Source organism: Diabrotica virgifera, chromosome 5 (genome assembly GCF_917563875.1).
Source record: "Diabrotica virgifera virgifera chromosome 5, PGI_DIABVI_V3a".
NCBI classification, from domain to species: Eukaryota; Metazoa; Arthropoda; class Insecta; order Coleoptera; family Chrysomelidae; genus Diabrotica; species Diabrotica virgifera.
Genome location: NC_065447.1, coordinates 46,934,633 through 46,947,868, shown reverse-complemented (window position 1 = coordinate 46,947,868; position 13,236 = coordinate 46,934,633). Strand labels below are relative to the sequence as shown.

The window sequence follows — 13,236 nt, the reverse complement described above, 5'->3', positions numbered from 1 at the left end:
AACACAAAATAAAAATATATTATTTTTAAATGTTTCGGTTAATTCAATTACTTCAAAAGTGCTTTGTAGATTTTCGAAATGTATTAAAAGATTGGAGAATATGCCCCTACAACCGAGGGAGGCCTATGTTCAGCAGTGGACGCGATTGGTTGATTGACGATGATGATGATGGTTAAAAGATATGCCATGTTTTATCTTCAATACAGTCTTACTATGCATTCGTTAGAATGTGTTCTGAGATGTTCTTCCCACTGGACTTCATTTCTTTCATTATGTTGACGTTGGCAATGTTGGCATATAGTTCTTCTAGGTCTTTATTAGTTCTTACCTTCCATATATTGAACTGTTGACTCATGCAGCAACGGCACTAAGATCTTCGATATAATTTTTCTTTTGCAGACACGTTGTTGCTCTTCGATTACCTTTGTTATCCTCCATACCTCGTCTGTATATCGTACATTAATAGGTACTGGCACAGTATATAGAGGTACTGGTCTTTGATCATTTTACATAGATTTGTCTGTGTAAGTCCTGTTAGTTGTTTCGATGTTACATCCTATTTAACGACGTAAAAACATTTGTTCATAGACTGTGATTGTCAGATAAAATCGTCGTTGAGTTGTTCTGTCTGATTATATCTCTGTTTCCTTTAATGATGCTATACATATTTATATACTCCGTCTAATATACTAACCGTTGCACGTCATCCGCGTCATAGCCCGGACGTCACATGATACCAACACGAAATATTTAGGCAGTAGGTGTGTTCTTTTTTAGAATCATTTTGCCGAGTACACTGGAATTATAGTCACTAGACATATTTTATTATACACGCGTAGAAATAATATTGGAATATTTCTATTAATGTACATTTAACGACACATACCCTAACTTGTTTCATTTAATTTGTATAAGTGGAATATAAAGCGTTTTTATAAAGCACACTTGTTCGGTTTGCACTATAACTGCAAGCGAAAAAAGGTGACATTTTGGCATAAATTGGTAACATTTATTTGACAGTTGCGGTAGTGACACTTCATATTTGTTTTTATTCTTTACTATTGGGACCGTGCAAGTTCGGCAAAGCGACACCTATTTCTACGCTCTGCAACTTTATTCGCACTTTTAATTATATTGGCCAATTATATTAGTCCTGGTTACGGGATAATTGTCAAGGGCATAGTCCAAAAAAATAATAAGAAGAAAAAATAAGATTCAGGATATGTTATTAAAACGTAAACAATTGTATGTAGTAAATAAAATTAGATATTAAAATGCAGTATTGCAAGCAAAATAAAATTAATTAAATTTACCTTTATACAATAATTGTACATCATATCAATATTGTGGAGCAACATTTAATTTTTCTTCTTGAATGACAGTAGATATGAAATGTACGTCAATTTGACAATTTCAATTGACAATATGAATTACTTAAGAAAGTTGCAATATTCCTCCGCTATTCGCGCACGATCGTTTCTGAATTCCCTTCCAAGTACTTGCACACCGCGAATAGGTATTTGTTTTATTATATTTACTGGTTTTATTATTTACTTAACCCGTAGGATTATAATTTAATTCTTGTTTTCTATTTCTAAGTTTTTATTTATTTACCTTCAATATTAATTTTGTTTTGTTGTATAATCCACGTTTGCAATAATTATGTTGTCTATTTTATTTAAAATGGATTCAGGATTTTTTATACTGTGGCAACTATGTCAACTTAGATCTCTGACGTAGATAATGACGTGCAACGGTAAATATATTAGACGAACTGTAGTTAGTTTTGTTTATATATTTATCTTCCTAACTTGCCGTTTCCTCTCAAACCTTACCAAACACCGCGAACATCACAAAAGATTTTCTTTAGTTTTTATCTGGTATTTTCTATTAGCATAATATCGTCGTCAAATTACAACAATAAATTTAGTCATTTTCAATGAAATAATGCAGCGGGTTTTTCGATTATTATTCTTCTGGTGATGTATTCCAAAGCTATATTAAAGAATTGTGGTGAGAATGCTTCTCCCTGAATATTGTGGTCCAACTCTCACCCTACATCGTAGCTCTTTTATACACATCCGTGTCAAATTGACTAGCTTTTTTGTAAAAGCAAATTTTTTCATTGCTGGCCACAACCTTATCCTGCATACTCTATAAAATGCCAGTTTAACAGCTCTGAGCATCTGATAAAGCTCATGATTAAACTCCCAGCATATTTACATTATTTATTTTATAGTGAATATTTGGTCAACAATAGAGCGACCCGACTTGAATCGGCATTGACAATCCCAAATGACTTCTTCTGTGTATGCTCTGGTTCTTCCTAGCAGGATATTCACAAGGGCTTTTTGGGATATTTGGCTATTTGGATATTTAGGAGCATTATTCCCGTTATGTATAGTATATGGTAAGTATATTAATCGTATTAATCATTATTGTAAAATAGATCAGCCAAATCTGATGTACCTACCTATATAAGCATATGAATATAATACAAAAAAAAACATTCTAAATTCTTTTACATTGTCATTCGTCTTCATTTGACTTTATTCTACTGGTTTGAGGCTTTATTGAATTGTTTGAATTATTTTCCCGGAGAATGGGGAAATTTTTTGTCGCCTTAGCTTAATAGTAGATGTAGGCACCTACTAAATACCACAGTAAAATACGGTCCAGGACATTAAGGCGCGGCCACATAGGCGCGGCCGTTTAGGCGCAGGGACATTTAGGCGCAGGGACATTTAGGCGCAAGGACATTTAGGCGCATGGACATTTAGGCGCAGGGACACTTGGGCGCAGATACATTAAGTTAAGAGGGGTATTCAGAAGTGGAACTTGTAGAATGAATATACCTACTTAAAATATAATAATATAAGGTATGCAGGTAAACAAAATTTGTATATAATCCGGCTCTGCCCGAAAAGGTGTAAACTTTTGGGACATTTTATGGCCAGAGGGATTATACAAGTATAATATTTCCCCGAAAAAAAAAACCACTTAGTTTCTTTTGTCCTCTAAAAGAAACAATCCCACAATAAACATTGTATATTTTTTTTTCTTAGAAGGCAATATACAGTTTAAATATTTACAACCCCCATCAGTAGATTACAATGGTACTTACAGGTAATTAGCATCGTGATTGGCCGCCGTAGGATTATTACAGGTATATAAATACTATAATAAATACAGGTAAACATGCTCTCATTTAGTTACTAGTGTGCTAGCTTTCTGACAGTATAGCTGTTTGTGATATTTTTTGTGATTATTGTGGTGTTTTGTGAAAAATGGAAGTAGTTTCGCAGAAAGGAAACAAGAAATTTCATAGCAATGGGTATTGTTATATTTTTGATAGACTTAGTGCATGTGAAACAAAACAATTTTGGCGATGTGAGCAAAAAAACAACGGTTGTAAAAAACGTATTCATACATTGGAAAATGTGATTGTGAAGGAAATTCATCAACATTCACATGATAGTAATGCGGCTAAGGTTGAGGCTGATGTTGTGCGTACAAAAATGAGAATACGTGCTGAAGAAACAATGGAACAAACATCTCAAATTATTAATACTTGTCTAAATGAAGTTAACTTGTCGCAAGCCGCCCAAGCAGCTTTACCTAAAAGTACATCGTTGAAGAAAATGATACGAAGAAAGAGGAATCTAATAAATGCCGCACCTCCAGTTCCTCTACGGATAGAAAACTTGATTATTCCCGAAGAATATAGAACCTATTCAACAAATGGAGCGGCAGAAAATTTTTTGCTAGCCGATAGCGGTCCAGACGCAGACAGAATTTTAATATTTGGCCGAGCAAAGAATATCGATGAGGTGAGATATTTTGAAAAACTGTTAAGGTTTTGTCTCTTAATGGGACTATCCTTTTGTCTTTTGTCGGGAGGTAAATTAAAAATTAAAAAATTACCTTTATATTTAAAAAAAAAATGAAAAAATGACAGGAGTAAAGTGTGCTTTGGAATGGTCAAATTTCTACCGTTTTTTTGAAATATCTTGGTAATTATTAAATATTTTTAAAAAACTTTAGTATAAAAAATGTAGGTTATAAAGAGAAGTAACTTTTGTTTGTTTAACATTTTTTACGAGATAGGTACACTTTTGTCCTTTTTTTCAATATGCGTGAGCTCATGTGTTGGACCACATCAGATTTTTTCTACTTAAGTTATTTTAAAATATTTAATAATTAAGAGGATATTTCAAAAAAACTTAAAAATTACACGAGTAAGTGCGCTAAAAATGATAAAAGTGGACTTATCTCGTAAACCTCACTATATATACTTCGTATATGCGTGAGCTAATTATATGGCACGAGTTTGTCAAGTACCACACCAATTAGTGTTTATTTTGTTACAGATATTGGTACCATCGCAGCATTGGTTTGTGGATGGCACATTTTCAACGGCACCGCCTTTTTTTTCACAAATATATGTAATAATGGCCAAAAGATTTGGTGGAGTTCATCCTGTAGCATATGCATTATTGCCAAACAAACAAGGTGTCACTTATAGAAGAATGATAGAGTTGCTCAAAAACATAGGGCCAAATTTAAATCCAAATAAAATTTCTTGCGATTTTGAATTGGCAGCCATAAATGCCTTTCGAGATGCATTTCCAAATGCTCAGATGCTGGGTTGTTTGTTCCACCTTACGAAAAACTTAAGAAAACATTTGGGCGAATGTGGTTTGATGGGTCGTTATAATAATGATGCTGATTTTGCTCTGCACGCGCGTATGATAACGTCGTTAGCGTTTATTCCAGTACATGATTTGGATAACGCCATTGAGGAATTATCCCATTCATTGCCTCCAGAATTAGAACCGTTGCTGCAGTGGTTTGAAGATACCTATGTTGGACGTCCAAATCGCCGCGGGAATGGAAGGCGGCCTGCCATTTTTGGCCCAGAATTATGGTCCGTTCACAATCGTGTTTTGTCTGACACAGACAGAACAAATAATCATGCCGAGGCGGCACATAGGCGACTACAAATAGAATTAAGTATGAATCATCCTAGTATTTGGAAATTGATTGATGGCTTAAAAACAGTACAGCGAGGTAGGGACATGTTTTTTGAGCAACTGGTTGCTGGTAATGAACCTCCAACGAAAAGATCCAAATATACTCTTGCCGACGTAAGAATAAAGAATCTTGTACGAGACTACGAAAATAGAAACATTATTGAATTTCTTAGGGGCATCTCTCATAATTACGAGATGAACGCATAATAGTACTGTTATTATCATTATTTTAAATATTATTATTGCTACAATAGATTGTTATTAATTATTAATTAGGTTTTACTAAGTGCGGATTACTCTTGCTATGTACATACCTATACGAATAGTTTGTGTTGAATATGATTGTGACCTTTATTGTATAGAATAATAATAAACTTGTGCTTGAAATGAACTAATTCTACTTTATTATTCAATAATTTTCCTAATGTATCTGCGCCTAAATGTCCTTGCGCCTAAATGTCCTTGCGCCTAAATGTCCCTGCGCCTAAATGTCCCTGCGCCTAAATGTCCCTGCGCCTAAACGGCCGCGCCTAAACGGTCGCGCCTATGTGGCCGCGCCCTAATGTCCGGCTCCGAGTAAAATAGTATAACAGTTAACTTACCTAAATAATCATAGGTATAAGGGCTATGCTTCTGTGAAATAATTTTGTAATCCTGCATTGAGTCTAACGACTGATCAACAATGGCACCTTCAAAATAAAAACAAAGATATTTATAGTTATGATAATATCATTTATCACATCTTGTACATACCGTTCCAGTTTATTTTACCAGGAGCTCCTATTAAAAACGAAGAAGATTCCTAAAAATATTTTAAATACTTTTTAATGTTATTATCATTTTCTTTGCGATTTGCGGAATAAAGTAAGAAACGAGGAAGCTCGTAGATGAACTAGAGTGGAAAATATTGTGGAACGTATTCAAGCCAAAAATGAAGATAGCCGGTAGATGTTAAAAAATTTAAAGACGACAGGTGAACAAAAAAAAATCGAGTTTTTTTGAAAAGCGAAGCTGGGAAAGACACCAATGCGATCGATCGATAACCTTAAATTAATTTTAACCAATTGAATCGCAGATGAACAGAATTGAAAGAATAGAAGAATACGGAAATATCCGGAGAAGGTATATGTTCAACAATAGACAAATCAACACTGATTAATGATGATCCTGATGATCTTTGCCATTATTTTGCTATCCTTATGTGAAGTCGGCTTGCCTATCTATATTTTTCTCCTCATTTATTTATATCTAAGAATTTTTCCTGCGTGAGATAATTGCGACTGGAGGGACTAGTGTTGCAGTAAATAGACTAGCTTTTTTGATAGTTATGTTTTGATTTATGTGATACTATTTTGTGATTAATACATTTAGTTGGGGAAATAAAACTGAAAAAATGGCGAAACCTCGCAATTTTTTCGTCCAGCATCGACTACTACAAAAATTTGGGATTAGGCTCATTTCACCCTCTAGTTTATTTTCTATATTAAGCCGTTGTACGCTTTTGGTTTTTTAAGGGTGATAACTACCCCTAATTGTAAAAAAAATTATAAAATAACATTTTAAACTTTAATATTGTCATCGTTTGGTTCTTATTAGATACATAATGATTGTTTTATGCTTTAAGATATAACATCATAATATTTCAACCCTTACAACCACCCTTGTTAAAGCTATTTATAAAATTTTGACTTGTCCTAAAAGAATAATTTCGGCTTGCATCGATTTACATAAAAATTTGAGATTAGGATCATCTAACCCTTTACTTCTGTTCGATCCTAATTTGTATAAAATATTTTAAATTGTCAATATAAATTAAAGTAAAACAAGTACGTATACTATTTCACGGGGGACGAGTAGTTTTTGGAATCGGTAACCCAGAGCAACAGTCAGAAAATTAAATATCATATCTATCAAATAATTTCAACGAGAAAAAATATATTTTTGTGGAATCTACGTTCGCTTAGTGCTGTGGAATGCGCTGAAATAAAGAACCTATCAAACCATCTTTAAACCTTGTGAATTTCCTACAGCAGAAACCATTGTGCAAAAAAGATAGGACATCACGAAAAGTGCTGAATACCCTCGTTGGCTTTTTACAGTCCTCCAACGAAGAAAAAGGGTTCAGAGCAAACATTGGTCTACTTCGTCCGGATTTTTTGACACCCGAAGAAAACATCGATCCCTTCGTCTGAATTTGGTACCTACAACTTGCAGCATCGAGAAGTAGGGTTAGAATATTTGATTCACTTATTTTAATCTTGCTTTGAGAGTATATAATTTATTGGCATATGGTTTTGTTTTAGTTCATATTCTTTCTACTTTATCATACAAAATATTAAATATTTGGCACATTTCTTTAAAAACAAATTATAATTTTTGGATTTATATCTTAAAAAAAAAAAAAACTTACTTCTTTAAGCTAATTAACATATCTAAATATTGAAATAAACGTTATCAGATATTATTTGTATAATAATCTACAATATTAATCATATTAATTAATACATAATATACAACAACCAGCCTACCATAGCAGCACCCATCGAAGGGAATATCGTTTAATTATAATATAATCAACGCATTTCAAATCAATTTACTTATAATAAAGACATCCCTTAGCATTATTAATATTTGGCCCAACATAGCCGTATCATCCTTATACCTAATCCACATCTTCAACAATTTATTTTTTATTGCTTACTTAGCTTATCTACTTATTTTAACTTGGTACTGCAACTAATAGCTAGCAATATTCTTATTAATTAGTATATTCCACAAAACACAGTAAATTTATAACCTTCTCTCAAACCTATTAGCGTTAATTAATTGATAAAAATGGCTAGTGCTGAAGACCTTAAACATCTTGTAGCTCGTCGTGGCACTGTTAAATCCACAGTGACTCGTTTTAACACTTTCCTTGAAAAATGTGTAACTCCTTTATCTGACACAATCCGTCTTGAATTACAAGCGCGTCTGGATGCCTTAAAGGAGTCAGTTGTTGAGTTTGAAAAGGTACAGTGTGACATTGAACGTATTTGTTTATTTGATACAACCTCTAACCTCGGCAATCAAGATGATGAACGAGGAGAGTTCGAAAGCAAATATTATGCCTTAGTAGCTAAAGCAACATTACTTCTCAATCCCACATCAACGGAGCAACCACCCATTCATGGGTCATCTTCATCCATGTCATCTTCGCCAATGCTCAACTCTCATCGTCTTAATTCATATTTACCACCAATCCCTTTGCCCATATATTCTGGCACATATGAAAATTGGACAAATTTCAAAGAAACCTTTGAGGCACTTATTGAGAACAATCCTACTATTCATAAAATCGAAAAATTTTATTATCTTAAATCCAGTCTAAAGGGAGAAGCCGCTCAAATTATTGGAGCACTCTCCGCAACCGAAGCAAATTATGAAACGGCTTGGCATCTATTGTGCGACCGTTATGAAAACAAAAGGGCAATTATTCATGCTCACGTCAAATCCATCTTCGAGCTAAGTCCTACTAAAGATGAGTCGTCTCGTTCCTTGAGAAAACTTTTAGACACTTTCGTCAACCATTTCAAATCCTTGGAAAACTTAGGGGAACGCGTTTTCGAGTGGAGTACCATTCTAATATATCTTTTAACATCCAAAATTGACATCAATTCTCGAAAAGAATGGGAAAGAGTCTCAGCAGGAAAGCAATCTCCCGATGTGAAACACTTCTTAAAATTTTTATCAGAAAGGTGTAAAATTTTAGAATCTGTTGAACAAAAATGCGACCAAAAGATATCTCATAAAAGAGATTGGCATAATGTCAAGTCATCTGACAAATCTTCAACCCTTACCGCATTAGCTCAAGTGCCACCAAGGTGCAGTTTATGCTCAGATAACCATTTTATCTACTCTTGTTCTAAGTTTCATGCCATGCCGATACCGGACCGTTTTGCAAAAGCAAAGGAGCTTCATCTGTGCACCAATTGCTTAAGGTCCGGACATAAAACTTTGGATTGTAAATCTAGCTACTTTTGTAAGACTTGTCAAAATAAACACCATAGCCTTTTACATAGAACTCAATCCGAGTCGCAAAATCATAATAAAAACCATATATCTTCCACATCTAATCTTCCCCAATCTCATCAAAATAATCCTAGCACTTCTAGACAACCAGAGACATCCTGTAACTTATATTCATTTAATCAAAATCCCAATTCATTCATACTGTTAGCTACTGCTGTAGTAAAAACATTTGACAAAAATCGGCAACCCACACTGGCCAGAGCCATCTTAGATAGTGGAAGCCAATCCAATTTTATTACTCAAGAACTATTTGAGAAACTAAATCTTCCATATGAACATGTTAACCTACCTATAACAGGTATAAATCACGTTACAACTTCACTTACTAAACGTGTAAAATTAGAAGTAAAATCTTTAAACGGAGATTTCACTTTCAAAATGCCTGCTCTCGTAATTAATCAAATAACCGATCTAACACCACAGCATTCAATCAACCCTTCTTATATTAATATACCCAATAATATCACATTAGCTGACCCTCAGTTCTACGATCCTTCTGAAGTACACCTACTCATTGGTGCAGGTTTATTTTTTAATCTCATGGGTTCTGGACAAATAAAGGGTAATAAAGGTCAACCATTTTTACAACAAACGAAATTGGGGTGGGTAGTTAGTGGCCCAGTTCCTTCACAAGCTTATTGCTACCATTCTGCTCCCAGTTCTTGCTTTCTTTTATCGGCCGATCCTCTTCAGGCCTGTATCGAAAAATTCTGGAAAATTGAAGAGAATTATATTACGATTCCTTCTAAATACACTAAGGAAGAAGAAGAATGTGAAGTCCATTTTCAATGTACCACAACTCGCGACGACACTGGACGTTTTCAAGTGAGTCTTCCTCTTAAACCTCAAATTGCACAACTAGGCAAATCTTATGACATAGCTTTTAAACGATTTCTATCAATCGAAAGGAAGCTTCAGAAAAATCCCATTCTAAAACAAGCCTATTGCGAATTTATGTCACAGTACATCGAGCTTGGACACATGTCTAAAATTTCGGATCTTGAACCTGATTCTTCTCCTTTGTATTATTTGCCTCATCATGCTGTCGAAAAGAATGATAGTCTTACCACTAAAACTCGTATCGTTTTTGATGCCTCGTGTCCCACTTCTACCGGCATATCACTAAATCATACACTCAAGGTGGGCCCTGTTGTTCAAAGCGATCTTTTTTCCATATTGCTACGATTTAGACAGCACAACTTCGTATTTACCGGTGACATTGCCAAAATGTATCGACAAGTACTGGTCGAACCAGCACAGCGTAACCTTCAACGCGTGATATGGCGAAATGATCCTTCCCAAGAAATTACCATCTATCAGTTAAACACCGTGACATACGGCTTGGCAAGCTCATCATATTTAGCTACTAGATGCTTAAAGGAAATTTCTATACATTCTTTGGCTACATTTCCTGAAGAAAGTCGTAAGCTCAACCTAGATACGTATGTCGATGATGTGGTCACAGGTGCTTCAACTGAACAAGGCTTGATTTCTCTTCGTCGAAACTTAACTTCAATATTAAGTTCCTATGGCTTCAATCTAAGACAATTTTCATCAAACAGTACGGCCCTGCTATCAGATATAAATGTAGATGATCACAAAGAAGAATATATAATAACAGATTCACCAAACAGTAAAACTCTTGGCATATCGTGGAATTCTTTAACTGACTCATTTATCTACAATACAAGGATAACAGCAAATCCATCCATTATTACAAAAAGGACAATCCTATCAACCATAGCTTCTATTTTTGATCCTCTAGGTTGCCTTGGGCCCATGATCGTTCAAGCAAAAGTTTTAATGCAAAAATTATGGATTCAGCGACTTAACTGGGATGATCCTATTCCTGTCGAACTCTATAAGATCTGGAAATCGTTTATAGACAACTTTACTCTCGTTAATTCTTTTAATATACCTCGTCAAGTCACCACGAAAGATACTATTTACATTGAGCTACATGGCTTTTCCGATAGTTCAATAAATGCATATGGAGCTTGCATATATGTACGATCTATTGATATACACGGTCGTATACTTAGCAATTTACTGTGCGCTAAATCACGTGTTGCTCCGTTAAAGGCTATTTCACTACCTAGACTGGAATTGTGTGGAGCACTTACTCTTGCTCGCCTAACTAAAAACGTAATCGAATCTTTAGAACTTACTTTCTCAAAAATTTATTTCTATACCGACTCCACAATTGTTCTATGCTGGTTGGGTCTTGAACCTCGCACTTTAAAAACATTCGTATGCAATCGTGTATCCGAAATCCAGCAATTGACAAAAATAGATGAGTGGCATCATATACCCTCCAATGTAAATCCTGCCGACATAATATCTAGAGGAGCTAGTCCGTCCGAATTGCATGAATGTGATTTATGGTGGCATGGACCTTCATTTTTGTTGCAATCTCAGGATACTTGGCCCTCAAACAATCATATATCGAACTTCACAGCTCATACTCCTGATCTCGATTTAATGGAACTTAATCCAAAATCTATTGTTCTATCATCTCAAGTATCTCATTCAATCTTAATATCTTCACTAGTTAATAGATATTCTAGTTATACTAAACTTCGGAACGTTCTGGCCTATTGTTTTCGATTTATCTACAACGCCAAGACTTCAAGGGAATTCCGGATAATTGGAGATCTCACCTTAACGGAGATGGTCCAAAGCACACATCATCTTGTTAGACACGTTCAGAGAGAAAGCTTTCCTGAGGATATTCACCAATTAAAGTCTCATGGTAAAGTCAAACCTTCCAGCAAATTAAGCTCTCTGAACGTATTCCTTGACGACCTAAACATAATCAGGGTGGGAGGTCGCTTAAGACACGCTTCTATCCAATTCTCAGCTAAACATCCGGTTTTACTTCCACATAAGCATCCTCTGACAGAATTAATTATATTTTATGAGCATAAGCGAAACCTTCATCCTGGAGCCCAGGCGACGCTATCCTTCGTCAGACAATCCTTTTGGCCATTAAACGGTAGAAATGTGGTCAGAAATGTTCTTCGTAAATGTATTCCATGTTTTAGAAGCAATGCTCAACCCATGGACAATTTAATGGGGGATTTACCACCCTCTCGAGTCAATATCTCTCATCCCTTTGCGCGCTCTGGCGTCGACTACGCTGGACCATTTAAACTTAAGGAATCGAAATTTCGAAATCGTCGGTTTACTAAGGCATATATTTGCGTATTCGTTTGTTTAACTACTAAAGCGATTCACATTGAATTAGCTAGTGAATTAACTTCGGAATGCTTCTTGAGCATCTTAAGACGTTTTGTTGCGAGACGAGGTCTATGCACCGATTTGTATTCAGATAATGGTACAAATTTCACTGGAGCTAACAACGAGCTGCAAGGTATATATAATGTATTAAAAACAAATGCCATCCGAGATTTTACTCAAGAAAATAAAATAACATGGCATTTCATTCCTGCCAGATCTCCACACTTTGGGGGGCTATGGGAGAGTGCCATAAAATCAATAAAAACTCACTTGTACCGTATTATAAACAATTCCAATCCTTTATCCTATGAGGAATTATATACTCTTTTAGTTCAGATTGAAGGTGTATTAAATTCTCGACCCCTGTTTCCTATGAGCAACGATCCCAATGATATGGAAGTGCTGACTCCAGGCCATTTTCTCATTGGTCATCCGCTTAACATGGTTCCTGCTATAGACTATGAGGATTTTCCGATCAACCGGCTCACCCGATTTGAGCTCTTGCAGCGTATGATGCAGCACTTTTGGTCGAGGTGGAAAAATGAATACTTGCATACTCTGCAGCAACGAGAAAAGTGGAGATATAGCAAAGACACGGCCAAATTACAAGGACAGATGGTGCTCCTGAAGGATGATGGTCTTCCTCCGTATCAATGGTCCCGTGGACGTATAAGTGCTCTTCATCCTGGCAAAGACGGACTTGTGCGCGTCGTGAGCGTCGCTACCCCAAATGGAACTATCAAACGTAGCATTACTAAACTGTGCCCGTTACCCCATGAACAATAAACATTCGGTTTTTATTTTTTTTTACTTTAACCGAAACAACTACTTTTAAATTTTCTTTCATTTATGTAGTATTTAGGTATGTATGTATAAGTATTGTATAATAAAT

The 13,236-nt window shown here is 35.3% G+C and overlaps 1 protein-coding gene across 1 annotated transcript in view; it reads right to left on the bottom strand.

The window, feature by feature from the left end:
- The window catches only part of LOC114331175 (integrin alpha-8-like), a 154,649-nt gene that overhangs the window by 119,475 nt on the left and 21,938 nt on the right, over nucleotides 1–13,236 (bottom strand). Inside the window, exons 6-7 of the mRNA XM_050652479.1 lie at nucleotides 5,787–5,835; nucleotides 5,636–5,722 (exon numbers count right to left, since the gene is read on the bottom strand). Of these exons, the coding sequence (XP_050508436.1) occupies nucleotides 5,636–5,722; nucleotides 5,787–5,835 (136 nt within the window). The remainder of the gene's footprint in view (nucleotides 1–5,635; nucleotides 5,723–5,786; nucleotides 5,836–13,236) is intronic.